Below are 17,754 nucleotides of genomic sequence, written 5' to 3' on the forward strand. Positions count from 1 at the left end.
ATTATTTGTGTGTGTGTATAAATGCATACACACACTAGCATTTTGGAGATTTTTTTTTTCTTAGTATCCACTGAAAAGTAATGTTTAATGCGTTAAAAGTTATAAATGAGCTAGCATATTTGAAATTTAGACATGCTTGCTAACACTGAATTGTAATACATCTTTCTAAAAATTGTGTTTTAAGTGGGGAATGGTGGTATATGCTGATTTAAACACTGGGGACACTGAGGTAGGAAGATCTTGAGTTCAGGTCCAGTCTGGGCTAGACTACATAGTATATTTAAGGCCCGCCTGAACAAAAGGTAGTGAGACCCTACCTCAAACTAAAAGCAAAAGGGCTGGGTATATAGATCAAGTGCTATGAGTGCTTGCCTCTCATGAGGCCCAGGGTTCAATCCTTGGTATCACCAAAAAGTAAGCAAATCATTCTGTCTCCTTTTAGTTGTTTACCTCTTTATCCTGTTTACTTATAGAAAATAATAGTAACTTAAAGTTATTCCTGCTCTTGTTTGGGGGGTAGCGGGAAGAATATTGGCATTCGAACTCAGGGCCTCATACTTGGTAAGAAGGCACTCTGCCACTTGAGCTACACACCCTGCTCTTACAGTATGAGTGTCCCTGATAACCCAGATTCCTCAAAATTTGATTCTTTATAGAACTGAGCAGCTAATTATTAGAAGCTGGGGTTTTACTATTAAGGGGTTGTATTCCTAGGTGAGAATTTGTGTCCTCTGTACTGGCGAGAAAAATCAGGCTAAGTTTAGCTCTTTCCCACTAACCACCCCCACCCTTTTTTTTTTTTTTTTTTAATTCCAGTCCTGGGCTTGAACGAGGGCCTGCCTGCCTGGGCACTTAGCAGTTAAGCCACACTTCTGGCTTGGTGGTGGTAAACTGGTGATGAGTCTCACAGATTTTCCTTCACCATCTGGCTTCAAACCACTGTGGCATGAGCCACCAGTTCTTGGTATTTTTGATGTTTAACATTTTCCATGTTGCATTAATCAGTCATACGTAGCTTTTTAATAAATGGGAAACAAGAGACATGTCTCTTCCATGTTACCAAGTTTTTGTTAATTTTGAAGGTAATTCAAGTTCTGCTCATGTATATCCCTTTATTCCCTTTTGAGTGAGCAATACAATTGTAAAGACTTAAAGATTTAGTGGACATATCACTCCAACCAGTTAACACCTCTTTCAGGTCCTTCAGATAGAACCAGTACCCCTCTGAAGGGAGGGAGGGGGGAAGGTATGGTTCACAGGTGGAACCAACTTGTTAGGCAAGATGAGGAGAGGCCCTGGTGATCCTTAAGCAAATTAAGGGGTTTCTGATACTCTCTTTGGACATGAACCTCACCAAAAAAAAAAAAAAAACTAGTAATACTAGTTACAAATCACTTACATTGAAGCAAGCTCTCAAAAACATACCAATGATTAATCTGATAATGTTATGCATATAATGGCTAAACAGTCACACTCAGTAAATAACTGAATGAAAAGCTGGTGGTTTGCACCTATATTCCTAGCTACCCAGGGCTGAATGTGAGAACTGAGGTTCAAAGTTAGCTTGGGCAGACTCTTATATCTATCTTTTTCTAGCGGGGCAGATGCTTATCTCCAGTTAACCAGCTAAAAGCCCAAAGTGAATCTATCACTCAAGTGGTAGAGTACCAGCTGTTGAGAGAGGGCTCAAGGCTGGGTGGGATTTCAAACCCTAGTACCAACATATACAACTAAATGAAAGAATAAATATACTTGATATTATTGCAGGATTTCAAAGTACAGTTAAATTGGTCTTCCCATGTAAACTGGTAAATGTAGAATTTTTACCATTTCTAGAGAGGACCACTTGGAATAAGGAATAAGTTACTAGCATTTTTTTGGGGGGGGCGTCCGGTCGTGGAGCCTGAACTCTGGGCCTGGACGCTGTCCCTCAGCTCTTCAGCTCAAGGCTAGCACTCTACCACTTGAGCCACAGCGCCACTTCCGGCTTTTTTTTCTTTTTGCTTATGTGGTGCTGGGAATCGAACCCAGGGCCTCATGCATGCAAGGCAAGTGCTCTACCACTGAGCCACCTTCCCAGCCCATTAGCAATTTTTTAAAAAATATCTAGACGACATTTTTCCCCCTATAATTCTGATACTTGAAAGCTCTTTTCAAAGGCTTTACTGACTTATTAACATGTTCTCAGTCTTGGATGTATTACAGAGTACAAGCCAATATAACTATAAAATTAAGGATATAGGGCTGGGAAGGTGGCTCAGTGGTAGAGCGCTTGCCTTGCATGCCTGAGGCCCTGGGTTCGATTCCTCAGCACCACATAAGTAGAAAAAGCCAGAAGTGGTGCTGTGGCTCAAGTGGAAGAGTGCTAGCCTTGAGCTGAAGAGCTGAGGGACAGCGCCCAAGCCCAGAGTTCAGGCCCCACAACTGGACCCCCCAACCAAAAAAAAAAAAGTATATAAATAGAAAAATACCTGGAAATCCTGCTACTTATTCAGTGTGATATTTTTAGTAATAAGTTAGAAAATACACTATAAAAGAAGCTTGGTATAAGATTACTTTCCTGGGCTGGGAAGATGGCTCAGTGGTAGAGCACTTGCCTTGCATGCCAGAGGCCCTGGGTTCAATTCCTCAGCACCACATAAGCAAAAAGATAAAAGCCGGAAGTGGTGCTGTGGCTCAAGTGGTAGAGCACTAGCTTTGAGCTGAAGAGCTGAGGGACAGCGCCCAGGCCCAGAGTTCAGGCCCCATGACCGGACCCCCCCCCCAAAAAAAAGATTACTTTCCTTACCTATAATTATAATCCTATTGATTGGTTTAAAAGCATCCACTGGGTTTAGATTACTTATATCTAAACTTTAAAAGTTGCTTAAAATTGTTTCCCTTATAGCCAATACAGAATGATTAGAGAAAGGACGTTGCTTTTGTCTTAAGTATCAGATTATTTTATTGAGATAATATTTGCACATCTATAATACATTTAATAGGCATAACTTACAATTTGAATCCATACCTCTTTCCTGAGTTTCTAAGGGCCATGATTATGAAGCTTTAACCATGTGTTTTGAAGAGTTAAAGTCTAAATTTTAATCCAAAGGTGGAAGCTTTAAATGAATGCTTGTGTGTTTAAAACAGCTGTTGGCCTTAAAGTATCTGATTCTAGTATGCTATATAATATTTCAGTATTATGAGAGTACACTTTATATATTAGATCTTGTATTTTACCAGTTGTCAAAATCCACCATTATTGCTGAGATTCTAAGAAATCTCTACAAATGCCTCTAATGACATCAGAAACAATTGGTTCTAATCCTGTGAACTCTCTCGTGAAGAAAGCATGTGACTCCTTTGGTTTAGAGGCCATGTCTTTCAGGTCATCCAGAGGTGCCCAAGCCACACCAACAGAGAAGATGGTGATACCTACAATGGAAGGTATTTTAAAATGAAAAACATGTCCAGTTTATAAAGGTCCATATATATTTTTCATCTCCAAGTATATAGTTGCAGTGCGAATTGCCTAGTAACTTCAGAACTACAATCTCTCCTGTTTGCACAGTCATTGTGGGACCAGTGGCAAACAATTTGGCAATCAAAACCAGAAACTTTGCCATTAGTGTTATTTCCCACATTAATGGATTAATCATAGTCACTGATAATAGAAAAAATAGAAATTAAGTATTCATAACAGTGCACTTTGTAAGCTAATAATGGAAACACAGGTGATACAGAGTATCATTTAAAGTCCTACAACATTTCAGGGCCTAGTGGCTCATGCTGTAGTCCTAAACAACTCAAGAAGCTGACCCCTCAGAGGTCATGTTTTGAAGTCATCTGTGACAGAAAAGACCAAAACCCATCACCAATGAACCAGCAAAGTTCGCACCTGGAGGCATAGTTCAAATGGTTGAGGGCCTGCTGAACAAGCAAGCAAGCTTAAAAACCATGAGTTCAAACTCTGGTTCTGGCACATACACACAAAGTCCTACAACAAATAATAGGGTGAGAAAGGACTGCTTGCTATCATTACTTTAGTTAGACCCTTGGTACCTTGACAGTACATATACTCAAGAATGGCCTATGTGGTATGCAGTGAAAGTTTTCAGATGGTGTATTGTCTGAGGAAGTGAGAAAGGATTTGTATCCTGCACTTTGATCTTTATAGTTATATTGGCAAACTGTCTAGTAGTCAAAAACTGCCATTCTTTAATACTAAAGCAAAAATGTGATCAGTAAAACTGGGAAATGATTTGTATTTGTATTTACAGAGTTACTTCAGTTCCTCCCAGGACCTTTATATGCTTGCTCCTCTTTGTGCTGAAGCCTGGCTCTACTACTTGAGCCACAACTCTGACTTTCTCCTTTTACTGGTTAATTGAAGAAAAGAGTAGAACTTGTCCACCATGGCTGGCTTTGAACTGCAGCCCTCAGATCGCAGCCTCCCTGTGTAGCTAGGCTTACAGGCAGGAGTCACCAACGCCCTATTCCACCTGCCTGCTTGAGTTAGAAGAGTGTATATTTTTGGCTAGGGTGTCAGTGGAATTCACTTCAATAGTACCTACAAAATGTATTAGTTTTAGCTTTTTACTGCTAGGTGAAATTCTTTGTATGTAATGTTTTGTGCTCAGAGTTGGAAAGAAAGACAATATAAACCAGGTTTAGATAATGCAAAAAAAAAATGCTTGAAACAATTCATCACTAGCCAATCCTGTCCTTGCTACCGTCCCTTCCCCCCACCCCAATTGTCAAAACTAATTTCCTGTCCTCTTGGGTTTTCAGATTGTTTAACTCAGGCTCAGTAGGCCCTAAAATTAAAAAAATTAAAAGTTGAGCCTGGCGCAGGTGGCTCACGCCTGTAATCCTAGCTACTCAGGAGGCTGAGATCTGAGGCTCCATGGTTCAGTTCAAAGCCAGCCTGGCAGGAAAGTCCATGAGGCTTGTCTCCAATTAACCACCTGAAAACAGGAAATGGCACTGTGCCTCAAGTGGTAGAGTGCTCACTTTGAGCCGAAAAGCTCAGGGACAGCGCCCAGGCCCAGAGTTCAAGCCTCACAACCACCACCAACAAAAAGAAGTGGTGACCTAGTCCTAAAAATTCCATTTTCTGGCTTTTGTGGATGTTTCATTTCACTATTAAGTGATAAATTTCATCAAACTTTTGCAATGCAGCTCACTTTCCTGAAACTTTAACCACAAGGAGAATATAGAAAGTGAACATTTGACATTAGCTTAAGAATAGTCCTGCTCACATTAAGTTAGTTAAGTAAGCCGAATTTACCAAGTGACAGTATACCCTAGCAGATATTCAATATAATTAGTGTTGGTGTGTAAAAAATTTTTTTTATAAAATTGCAGGTATCTGTTCTCTGTCCTGCTTATAGACAGCATTTCACTAGTATTTATAGAAGTATGTAATGTATATTGAAAAAAGACACCTATGGATAGAAAGGAAAAAGGGAATTAGGAATTCAGTTGGTGGTAGGAGTATGCAAAAGTTAAGGACTGTAAGTCTCCCCTTCCAAGTCTCTCAATTGCAACCCAAAGGGGAACCTCGGGCTTTGGCTGGCTTATTTGATCTCACCAGCACATTATGCTAACATTTTCAGGCCTTTTCCAAAAGTAATATTAAGGTTGAGAATGGAAGTGAGAAAGAAACCTGTTTTAGACCTTTTAAAATTCCAGTTTCATCTCAAGAGGGAAAAATAAACAGTTTAGGAAAGAATTTAAGATAGGATTAAACTCTCCTGGAGATCTTGCCATCTAATAAATCACATGCCAGTCTAAAAACTTACTTGGTAAATAAATGGTAGGCAAGGCTAACCTCATCATTTGGGGGATGTATTTATTCCAAGTGTAAGTCACTTAGGGGAGCACCCTAAGTCCTTAAAACTTTTAATTCTCTCCACAATCCCATGGTTAGGATTGTGGGCCCTCAAGCTAGGTTTGAATCCTTGCTTTGTCTATTTGTAATTCATCCTGGTGAAGTCTTTGTCTGTAGAATGAGATTGCCAGGGGTGCTTTGACAGTTGTATGTGAAGCTCAGAGCAGTTGCCTGCTACACTTCAGGTGTGTTGTTCAATAAAACAGTCAAGGTTTAATGACTCCTCAAATTCATGAGCCCTCCTCAGTCCTCTTCCCATAAAAAGACAAAGGCCTTACCTGCATCATGGGCGGCGGCAGCAGGACCTCGGACATCATCATAGGACTGCCCATCTGTGACTATTACCAGGAAGTTCTTGTTGGGGCTACCCCTTATGGGACCAAATACATTTCTAACAGTGAAGGAAATGGCATCACCAGTAGCCGTCCCACCGCTCATATAGCGGATACTTCTGATCACAGCTAGGACATTTTCTTTGGTGCTATAGTCAGTGAAACTGAATTCTGTGCGTTGATCGTAAGTGAACTGTACAGCAGCTATCTTGGCCCCAATGTCTGAGATCTCGAACGACTTAGCTATGTTGGAAATAAATTCAAGCATGAGACGGAAATTACTATCCCCAACACTGCTGGAGCCGTCAATCAGGAAGGCGATGTTCACTGAGTTGTAACAGGTCTTGCTACACATCATTTGCTCGTGAGTGCAGAGCTTCTGTACCAGAGGCTTTACATATTTTGTGGTGCCAAACCAGTTGGGCATATGATAAGAGAAGAAGCCATTATTCCTACAGACAGCCTAATGGGGGAGACACAGAAAAGATCAGAAGGATCAAAAATGGCTCCAAATTTGTAAAACATTTAAGTCTTGAATGTTCACAGGTAATCAAGAGGTTACACTTAGAGGCTCAAAACCAAATCATGGTACACATCATAACGGATGTGTCTCACCACCTTACCTTGTCCACAAATGCAACATCCTGAACCATCCCCAATTCTTCAGGAATTGGCTTGGCCACAGAAACTATAAAAACATTGACACCAAACTCTCTGGCCACAATGCCTGCTTCCTCGATGTCATCAGAAGGCCAACCATCAATAAACACTACCACCACTTTGGGGATGCCTTTTCTGACTCCAGTGTCTGGTGTGAAGAATTTCTGAGCAGTATGCTTCAAAGCTTTCCCTAGGTTTGAGAAAGAAGCAAACTTGAGCAGCAATTTACCCCTAACTCAAATGACATCTCTGTTTCCCCGGTAACAACTTGATGTCACTAAGTTTAAGGATTTAACTTATATGGAACTCAGTTCTATAACTGATCCCTCAGATAGGGAAAGGTTAATTATTCTTCAGGCCTATTTTTTGTCTTCACAACCCACGTTCTCTCCCCTCCACCTCCTGAAGCTTCAGATTTCCTTACTTCCCATCAATCACCAGTCAGAATCACAAAACTGACTCCTACTCCTGTGGTGTGCTCTTGCCCCCTGCTGACAAATGAGTTCCTCCAAAAGAACAAGGAGTCTCTTCAGAGGGCCACTTGTGCTAATCTATCTGCATTTGTTGCATGAGTCTGTTGGTTTCTAATTACAAACAGCTACTTCTCTATAATGACAACTGATCTATTAAATATAAAGATTATAAAATCACAATGCTTGTCTGGGCACTGGTGGCCTATGTCTAGCTACTTAGGAGGCTGAGATCCAGAGAGAGCCTGAGTTCAAAGGCAATGTGGGCAGAAAAGTCCAGGACTTATCATTTCCAAAATAATGAGCAAAGAACTGGGCTGGAAGATGGCTCTAGTGATAGAGGGCCAGCTTAGTGCTGACAAAGAAAAAAAAAAGCTTTACATATATTAAGTAAAAACTACCAAGCTATTGGTATATCTTCTATTATAATCCGAATATGTATCTCAGGTGACCAGATGCAGATCAAGCCGAAAGTGTCATGTCATCTGCTTATATAAAGTAGCATAATGCTGTTTTACATGTCTGATCATGTTGTAACCCTGACTGTAACACCCCAGGGGCAGTCTACTTACCTGTATTGGAATTACCTCCTCTGAAACCTACTTCTTTTATGGCAAACAAAACATCTTTGGCTGATGTAAAGTTTTTCAAGTAAAATTCTATTTTGGGATGTTCACTGTGATTAAAGAAAAAAGCAATTATCTAGGGAATATCAGAAAAGCAAATTAAACAACTGGGATTACAAGTGTGTCACAGCCATATCTGACTCTTATTGAGATATTTTTGAGGAATGAGTAAACATTTTATTTTTGCATAACCAATGGCAGAAATGTTGGGTCACAAAATCAGATTTTTCGGAGATAACCTTATCACTTTCATGGTTAATTTTCAACTATCAACTATCTTTATCACGCTTATGCTTTGCATCCTTAGTAATACAATAATCATTTTGTTCTTTTACAAACATATGCTCGTGGTTTATTTTCATGTTCTTCCTAAAGTAGAAAGTGTATAAACCAGGAAGTTTATAAGAAGCTAAAATAAGTACATGGCAATGTAGCTTACAGCTTTTCTGCGGTTAAATTAGCCCCTCAAAAATATAAGAAGTTGGGTGCCAGGGGCTCACACCTGTACTCCTAGCTACTCAGGAGGTCGAGATCTGAGGATCATGGTTCAAAGCCAGCCTGGGCAGTAACCACCATGAGACTCTAATTAACCACGAGAAAACCAGAAGTGGTGCTGTGGCTCAAGTGGTAGAGTGCTTGCCTTGAGCTGAAGAACTCAAGAGACAGCACCCAGGACCAGAGTTCAGGCCCCACAACCAACAATCTCTCCCCCCCCCTCTCTCTATATATATATGTATATACATATACACACATATATGTATATATGTATTTATCTATACACATATGTACATATATGCATATATAATACAAATACACATACAGTATCATGTATGCATTTATGTATACACATATATACATATACACACATATATGTATATATGTATTTATCTATACACATATGTACATATATGCATATATAATACAAATACACATACAGTATCATGTATGCATTTATGTATACACATATATACATATACACACATATATACGTATATATGTACATATCTCTATGTATATATATATATTACTACAGGGGAATTGCATCATGAGTTGTTAAAGTTTACAATAAAGTCAGACACTGGTGGCTCATGCCTGTAATCCTAGCTACTGTGGAGGCTGATATATGAGGATTGTGGTTCGAAGACAGATCACACAGGAAAGTCTGTGAGACTCTAATCTCCAATTAACCATCAAAAAGCTAGAAGTGGAGGTATGGTTCCAGTGGTAAGAGTGCCAACCTTGGGTGAAAAAGCATGAGACCCTGAGTTTAAACCCCAGTACCAGCACACAAACAAAACCAAAAATTATAATAAAACAATGACAAAGAGATGTAATCATATAAATCACAAGACATGAACTTGCTCAGATAAAAATGATGCTACAAACAAAACAATGGAATAAGGAGGTCATTTTTAAAAGGAGACATGGTTAAATTAGGTAAGAACACAGTTAAACTATCAAAACAAAAATTCCTATTATAACTGTGCAAAGACAATTTAAAAATAGTAAGAAATGAAATATAAATATTGGAAGTAGTACTGGTGGCATCTTTATGGACTGCTAAAGGTCTAAACTGATTCAACTTTCTAGAAAGCAATTTAGTTATAAACTTTAGAAATGTCAAAACCTCACATCTAGGAATTTAACCAAACGAAACAAGTAAAGATGGGCATAAAAGATGATATAAGGCTGATGATAAAGATAATACAGAGCAATGTGTAGTGGTTAAAAAAGTAGGACAATGATTAGTTACGCAAAAGACTATTATGAAACTTTTTATATTTATAATAAGAAAAATGACATACTAAGGGTGAAAAACCAGGACCCCAAGACATTTCTATACCCCAGCTTTTAAAAAGGAAATGCATACATACAACATGCAGTCAAAATTTTTCTTAAAATACTGAAAAGAAAACCTTTATTTTAAGATTATCCTGGGAGACACGGTTTGAAACTTTTAATTCTTTATATGTTTTTCAATCTTCCTATAGTGAGCACATTATGATTCCGAAAGCCATCAATAAATGTGTTTTTTGGTTTGGTTTGTTTTGTTCTCTGTTTTGTGTCAGTTATGGAACCTGAACTTGGCCTGGGCGCTGTCCCTCAGCTCTTCAGCTCAAAGCTAGTGCTCTACCACTTGAGCCACAGTGCCACTTCCAGCTTTTTCTGCTTATGTGGTGCTGAGGAATCGAACCCAGGGCCTCATGCATCCACTGAGCCACCTTCCCAGCCCACAATAAATGTTATTTTTAAATGAATGAAGGAAAAAGATCATGCATGTCTCCAACCAAGAAAATATGGCAAGTCCTAAAACAATAAATGGCAGAATGGAGGCTGGGGGCCTGGTTCAAGTGGTGGTATACCTGCCTAGCAAGAGTGAAGCCCTGAGTTCAAACCTGACTGGCAAAAGACCACAACCAAGCAAACTAAAAAGAAATGGCAGATGATGTAAGAGGAACAGACATACCATTGTTGCTTCCTTCAGATCAGAAACATTGCAAATTGAGCAAGATAGCATGCAATTCTCCAAATCTTTTTTTTTTCCCAAAAAAAACGAGGCACTGGGGCCTACTCAGATTGCCAGGCATTTTTTTCTTTTGTTTTTGAGATGCTGTGGATCAGATCCAGGGACTCACACATGCATGTCAAGTATCTGTACAGGCAGTCTTAAATCCTGAATTTAGAGTTTGGGAATTTAGCTGGTCCCAGAATTTAACATGTTTTATATTGAACTACAATGAATGAACCAGATTGATTAAGTTGTCATCATTCAAGATTATCAGTCACCTCCCATTGGAATGAAATTAGTACCTGGCTTGAACAAGGCCTACGTGTGGTCCTTCGATTCCAATTCCCAACATGAGAGCCACTTTCCCGACAAAATTCTTCTGTAAATTAAAGCGGCGCTGCCCAATATTAAAACTTCCATCAATCAGAAATGCAATGTCTGCTTTACAGTCTGTGAATACCCAAACAAGTCCTTTGTTAGTCTCAAGAAGGCAGAGGTGAAAGTGTGTGTGTGTGTGGGTATCATAGAAGTAATATCTTTATTTTATATATATATATATATATGTATATATGCATATATATGTTAAAATACCATAATGCACCCTATTAAAAATATCTATACAGGCCTGGTGCCAGTGGCACATGCCTGTAATCCTAGCCACTCAGAAGGCTGAGATCTGAGGATCACGGTTCAAAGCCAGCCTGGGCAGAAAAGTCACCAACTGTCTTATCTCCAATTAGTCTTGTCTCCAATTAACCTCTCAAACCAAATTGGAAGGAGAGCTGTGGCTCAAAGTGGTAGAGCACTAGCCTTGAGCAAAAAAGAGCTCAGGAATAGCACCCAAGCTCTGAGTTCAAGCCCCATAACTGGAAATTTAAAAATAAAGAAGGCAAAGGAAATGCCATGTTCTTACCTTTATTGCCGCTTTTCTTTGCTGGTGTTTTCTTTAGTCGTTTACCTGAAGCAAAGAAAGCACTTAACATGGGCAAGAGAATGACAGATTTATAACGAAAAAGCTCATGGAAGGAATGCTATGCTTAAAAAGACTCCTGCCTACCCTGGTGCTTGGGCCTTCTCTGCTTAGCTGGAGCTCTATATTTCAGCTTTGAATCTTGATACTCCAGATCTCAGCCTCCAGAGTACTAGGATTACTCTGTGTGTGTGTGTGTGTGTGTGTGTGTGCGTGCGCGTGTGTGTGCGTGCGTGTGTGTGTGCGTGCGTGCATGTGTGTGTGTGCGTGCGTGTGTGTGTGTGTGCGCGCGCGCTGAAAAAAGCCTTTTTTTTTAGGACTAGGACTTGAACTCGGGCTTTTGTGCTTGCTTAGAAAAAAGCATTCTATTCCTTGAAACACACCCTCAATCCTTGAAAAAACTTCTCATTTTTTTTTTCTTGGCTACAACTGGGGCTTAAACTCAAGGCTTCATATTGTCAATTCGCTTTTATTGCCTATAGTTGGTGTTCTATTACTTGAACCCTGTCTGGCTTTTTGTTGACTAACTGGAGATAAGAGTCTCATTGACCTTCCCTGTCTAATTGGCTTCAAACCTCTATCTTCAGATCTCAGCCTCCTAAAACGATTATAGAGGTGAGCCAATGGCACTCAGCTGTAAAGAATTTTTTAATAAAATTTTATTATTATAAAAAGGCTTTTAAATAGTTCACTCAGCTGGGCTCCAGTAGCTCATGCCTGAATCTTAGCTACTCAGGAAGCTGAGATCTGAGGATCTTGGTTCAAAGCCAGCCCAGGCAGGAAAATCTGTCATACTCTTTAAAAAAAAAAAAAAAAGAAAAAAGCTGGTGTTAGAGCTGTGGCTCAAATGATAGAGTGCTAGTCTTGAGCAAAAAACCTCAGAGACAGTGCCTAGGTAGAAAGTTCAAGCCCTAGACCCAGTACAAAAAAAAAAAAAAAAGTTTCCTTGTAGTTTTCTGATTGGGGACCGTGTAGGCCCCAACACTTGGTATGTCTCTATTCCAGAACTTTGACAACCTACACCAAAAGGGGTGCAGGATTGGGAAGTCCCAGCCTAATGTTCCATTTTTTTTACTTTAAAATGGCCATGCGCTAAGAAAAGGTGAGCCCTATGGATTTCTTCCTGTAGGTATTCCCTAATTCTTTTTATTTACACAACAGTAATCAAGGACTAAGGGAATTTAATGAAGCAAATGAAGGAGAAAAGTTTATGGTACTTGGACCAGTTCATAGGCCTTCAGAGAATAATTCGTAGCAGATTTGATCATTTAAAAAATACAAGGAGCTGGGCGCCAGTGGCTCAAGCCTGTAATACTAGCTACTCCCTGCTGAGATCTGAGGATCCCGGTTCAAAGCTAGCCCAGGCAGGAAAAGTCCGTGAGACTCTTATCTCCAATTAACCACCAGTAAACTGGAAGTGCCCTTGTGGCTCAAGTGGCAGAGCGCTAGCCACGAGCTGAAGAGCTGAGGGACAGTGCCCAGGCCCAGAGTTCAAGCCCCACAACTGACAAAAACAAACAAACAAACAAGGAGTCTGCTGGACACAGTAGCTATTACCTGTTATCTCAGCTACTCAAGAGGCAAAGATTGGGAAGATCAATATTTGAGGTCAGCCTAAACAAAAAGTTAGTCACACTTCATCTCAATCAATAAGCTAGATGAGGCGATATTCACCTGTGATTGTAGTTGGTGGGGGTGGGGAATGTTGGTTATAGATAGGAGGACCATGATCTGAGGTTACCCCAAATAAAAACACAAACTGCTCTCTGAAAAATAACCAGGGCTAAGGAATGGCTTAAGTAGTAGAGCTCCTGTATAGCAAATGCAAAGTCCTGAGTTCAAACCTCAATTTTTTAAACGATTTAAAAAGAAGACATTTGAAACATAAAACTGAATATATCTTTAATGTAAGTTATTTTTCTGTTTCTCTCACATAAATTGTTTAGAGGAAAGTATCACAACACATGTATGCTGGGCACCAGTGGTTCACACCTATCATCTTATCTACTCAGGAGGCTGAGATCTGAGGATCAAGGTTAGAAGCCACCTAGGGCAGCAAAGTCCATGAGATTCTTATCTCTAATTAATCTGCAAAAAGCCAGAAATAAAAGTATATGGGCACAGCTAGGTCCTGAGTTCAAGCATCAGAACTAGTACACACACACACACACACACACACATACACATATACACAGAGAGAATGCAATACATATAACTTCCAAATGCTCCCAGGCCAACATAATGTTCCATGCTTCGTACCTGTGGGTGGACGTGCTGTGGACACTGCCCTTCCTGTTGCTTCCTGGGCACTACTTTTGCCTTCTGTTAAAATAAAAAGAAGTCTATTATTTTTCCTTTTCCTACATCATCAAAACCTTATGAATCTAATTTGCAATTCCACAGTCTGCTATAGATAGGATTGCAGGTACAAACATCATGTAGCCTATTCATTTCAGAGAACCAAAATGGATTGAATTCATTTGTCTCGAAGTTTAGTACTGCTTGGTAAAGTACCTGGGCATTCGGACTGCAGACAAGTTCAAGTTCCTGTTGCCATTGTCTGACAGCCATTCTTTTCCTCATCTACCCATGTTGGGCTTGAATGGCACCAGCCTCCTGAGTCTGTATCATAGTGGATCAATGTTTGACCAGAGCTTTTTCTATCAGAATCAAAGGAGCTTGGCTAAGAAGAGTAGGAAACATTTGGGGGAACCTAGAGGCTGGGTGGCAGTGTTTATACACATGTGGGAACAATGTAATTGTACCTACTAGTCACTGTAAAGGAAGCAGACCACCTGGAAAGCGCCTGCGACTGGATGCTGTTGGCTTCTACAGAGGAATAGTTCTCCCGTCCAGGTAGGGTATAGACACGCACTGGTCCCCCTGAGATGCTGATTGCTCCCCTACAGCACAAGAAGAGCAGCTGAGACACCAGCCCCACTTTTCCAGGGCATCTGGCTGACTTAGAATGCCATGTTGCAACTATTGCTCTGATTAATCAAGAAAATAGCTCAGCAGGGAAGACATCAAAGAATGCTTGCTGCCAGCCTTTTAAAAACTTGCTTACACAGGAACAAAACATGCCTAGGGGAATAGTTTTGTACTGTCAAACTTTTAGAGTATTGATAAGGATACACTTGTAGTATCCTGTTTCCTACAGCTCAAAGATTCAGAGATAATAAAGGGTGACAGACAACTTTTCTAAAGTAACCTAACTACATGCCCTTGGACTACCTTTGGGAGGTGGGGTGGGGAGTGTGTATGGGGGGGATGATGGTACTGGGGCTTGAGGTCAGGGCACTACACTCTCACCCATTTTCCCTGCTCTAGACTGGTGCTTAACCACTTGAAGTGCATCTCCAGTTTGGTGGCTACTTAGAGATAAGGGCCTCATAGACTTCTGATGTTCAGGATGGCTTCAAACTGTGATCCTCAGATCTCAGCCTCCTGAGTAGCTAGGATTACAGGAGTAACCTACCAGTGCCTGACTTTTTTTTTCTCCTTTTTTTTTTGGTAAATATCACTGGCTGTTCTACTGCAGAATAACCATGGTGGTCTTGGGCAAGGTACTTGACAATTCTGAGTTTAGTTTCCTCATCTGGTAAAAGAAGAAACTATGTCTACCTTAAGATTGTGATGAAAGGTTAAAAAAAAAGCTGGCACATAGTTAAAAACTCCATAATGAATGATATGATTAGGAATCATGATTAGATAGCACGGGACTCTAAGGGCTGGGAAGGTGGCTCAGTGGTAGAGCGCTTGCCTTGCATACATGAGGCCCTGGGTTCAATTCCTCAGCACCACATAAGCAGAAAAAGCTGGAAGTGGTGCTGTGGCTCAAGTGGTAGAGCGCTAGCCTTGAGCTGAAGAGCTGAGGAACAGTGCCCAGGCCCAGAGTTCAGGCCCCACGACTGGAGTGAAAAAAGAAAAAGCATGGGACTCTAGCTATGAAGTAATGCAATTTACCTTTTGCCAGAAAGCTCCCCTTTACATATCTGATACTTCAAAGATACCCAAGAATACTTTAAAGATGTAATACTTTTATTAAAACAGCACTAAAGGAGAACAGGGAGGAAGGGAGTACAAATGGAAAAGGAAATAATGATGTTGCCATTGCTCCCTACCTGGTATCTGGTCTTACCTGTGGATGGCAGCCCCACAGATGCTGGATACAGAAGCATAAACTATGTTCCCAAACACAGAGAATTCCTCAGGAGGGCAGCCCCCGGGGCAGAGGACATCTGCTTTCTCTTTCCTGATGTCCAGGCCTCTGGTAGAGCATGTGATAGCAATGGGAGCTGAAGAGAAAGGAGAAAATGTAATCCGCGCCCGGACAACTCTTTAGGAAGTAGGTCAGAGAAAGTAGTACGTGAGATTCAAGTTTCACACCCTCTCCCTAATTGGCACACCTCTAGAAGGAATATTGATTTGTTCACACCATTCTAGATTTTAGCAAGTCAAAGTTGTCATATCAATTTAACCTAGCTCCTGTTCATGACAGAAAGCTACAGTGACCATTTTCTGCTTCCAATCAGTTTGAAAATGAGTCATTGAACATTTGTTTATTCTAGAAAAAAGTCTGAATTCTGATGAAACTGTGTACACAGTATCTAAGATGGAATCTCGGGGGGGGGCATTTTTATAGACAAAAAGCTCTCAAAGCTAACCTTTCCATTATGACATCCTGTAGCCTAGCAAAGGCAGATAATGAAAAGCTGGGTGCTGTGGTTCATGCCTATAATCTAACTACCCAGGAGTAGTTTGAAGTCAGCCCAGGGAAGAAAAGTCCATGAGACTCTTATCTCCAATTAACCACCAAAAAGCCAGGGGTGGAGCTGTGGCTCAAGTGGTAGAGTGCTAGCTTTGTGCAAGAAAGCCTAAAAGACAGTGTCCAGTCCCTGAGCTGAGTTCAAGCCCCAATTCTGGCACACACACACACACACACACACACACACACACACACACACACAAAGCACGTGTTTGCATAAACCAATCAGTAAAAGGGTGCTTAGATTCATGGACCGTTATTTAGTTCCTTTATGAACTTTACAGATGAGAAAACTAAAGCCATGGGTTAAGGTTAGTTTGCCCAAGGAACATTCCAAAAGAGCAAGATATCAGAATGAAGCAGTTTTATTTTAACCAAACCCAGTTGTTTCTGCCCTAGACCTATCCTAAGAGACATACCAGGTAGTGAGTATGGGCTCATTTTTAGAAAGCACTTTTCAAAACCTGGCACCAGTGGCTCACATCTGTAATCCCTGCTACTCAGGAGGCTGAGATCTAAGGATCGTGGTTGCAAGCCAGCCCAGGCAGGAAATTCCATGGGACTCTTATACTCCAATTAACCACCAGAAAACTGCAAGTGGAGCCGTGGCTCCAAGTAGTAGAGTGCTAGCCTTGCACAAAAAGCTCAGGGATGGTGCCTAGGCCCTGAGTTCAAGCCCCAAGATAAGACAAACAAGCAAGCAAGCAAAGAAAGCACTTGTCAGTATGCTCAGGTTTTACACAATGCCCCTGATAACCAGTCAGGTAGACTGTGTAAAAACTAGATTTTTATTTTTTCGACAAAAGATGTTGAGTAGACACATTGCATGGCAACGCGTGACCAGATAAACATGAAGACAAACGGTTCATCCTTCCATTCACTGCTGAAATTCAGTGGAAATGGACATGATTAAACAACATTTCCCTAAGACAGAGGAGAGTGGTTGTCCAAATGTTTGGAAACACGTTTCAAAAGGCCACCTTTTGTTTGAGAAGCCCCGGGGGAAGGCTGTCTGATCACGATGCCTTGGCTTGCTTCTAACAAGAACCTTCCCCCCCCCCCCCCCCCCCGCCCAACCCTTTCCCGAGCTCTGGCTGGAGCCCCGCGTGGACCGCGCCGGCTGGGGGGAGGGAGGGCGCCCTCGCCGCCCCACGCCGCCCCACGCCAGCCTCATCTCTCGTTCCAAGCCCTCCCTGGGAACTCGGTGGCTGCCACCCCCGCCTTCGTCGGGTCACGGGCACCTTCACGTCTACGGTTAAATAAACAACAGGGGTTCGAAACGCGTTGGTCCCTCACCCCGCAGGAAACACGGCGAACCGCACGCCCGCGCTCGGACACGTGCAGCAAACTCTTTAGACTTTCTGGCACACGGATGAGCTCCCCCCCCACCCCACACACCCCCAAGGCTGCTTCTTATGAGAGGTGACACCTAGCAAAACACCCCAGGGGGCCGAGCAGGGTGGCACACCGACGATCACCCCGCGCGCCGCGTTCTCCCCAGCCCCCGCCCGAACGCAGGGGACCCGCCGGGGACGCGGCGCGGC

The 17,754-nt window shown here is 41.5% G+C and overlaps 1 protein-coding gene across 1 annotated transcript; it reads right to left on the reverse strand.

Moving 5' to 3' along the window:
* Positions 1 to 2,926: 2,926 nt before the first annotated feature.
* Coch (cochlin) lies at positions 2,927 to 17,384 on the reverse strand. Its single transcript, XM_013033447.1, has 10 exons — positions 17,288 to 17,384; positions 15,584 to 15,740; positions 14,212 to 14,345; positions 13,702 to 13,764; positions 11,386 to 11,430; positions 10,775 to 10,922; positions 7,910 to 8,013; positions 6,831 to 7,057; positions 6,154 to 6,670; positions 2,927 to 3,417 (listed from the first exon to the last, which is right to left on the reverse strand). Exons 1-10 carry the CDS (start codon positions 17,382 to 17,384, stop codon positions 3,242 to 3,244), a joined length of 1,668 nt encoding a protein of 555 aa, XP_012888901.1. The 3' UTR covers positions 2,927 to 3,241.
* Between the last annotated feature and the right edge of the window lie 370 nt (positions 17,385 to 17,754).

Source organism: Dipodomys ordii, unplaced genomic scaffold, assembly GCF_000151885.1.
Source record: "Dipodomys ordii isolate 6190 unplaced genomic scaffold, Dord_2.0 Scaffold168, whole genome shotgun sequence".
Classification (NCBI taxonomy): Eukaryota; Metazoa; Chordata; class Mammalia; order Rodentia; family Heteromyidae; genus Dipodomys; species Dipodomys ordii.

Bases quoted from the DNA above. Each gene is read 5' to 3' on its own strand.
- Coch (XM_013033447.1), bottom strand. From the start codon at position 17,384: ATGAGGCTGGCGTGGGGCGGCGTGGGGCGGCGAGGGCGCCCTCCCTCC. The intron at 14,346-15,583 runs GTAAGACCAGAT...CTTGTGCTGTAG, and splicing joins TGTGGGGCTGCCATCCACAG to GGGAGCAATCAGCATCTCAG. The intron at 6,671-6,830 runs GTAAGGTGGTGA...CTCCCCCATTAG, and splicing joins ATGTTGCATTTGTGGACAAG to GCTGTCTGTAGGAATAATGG.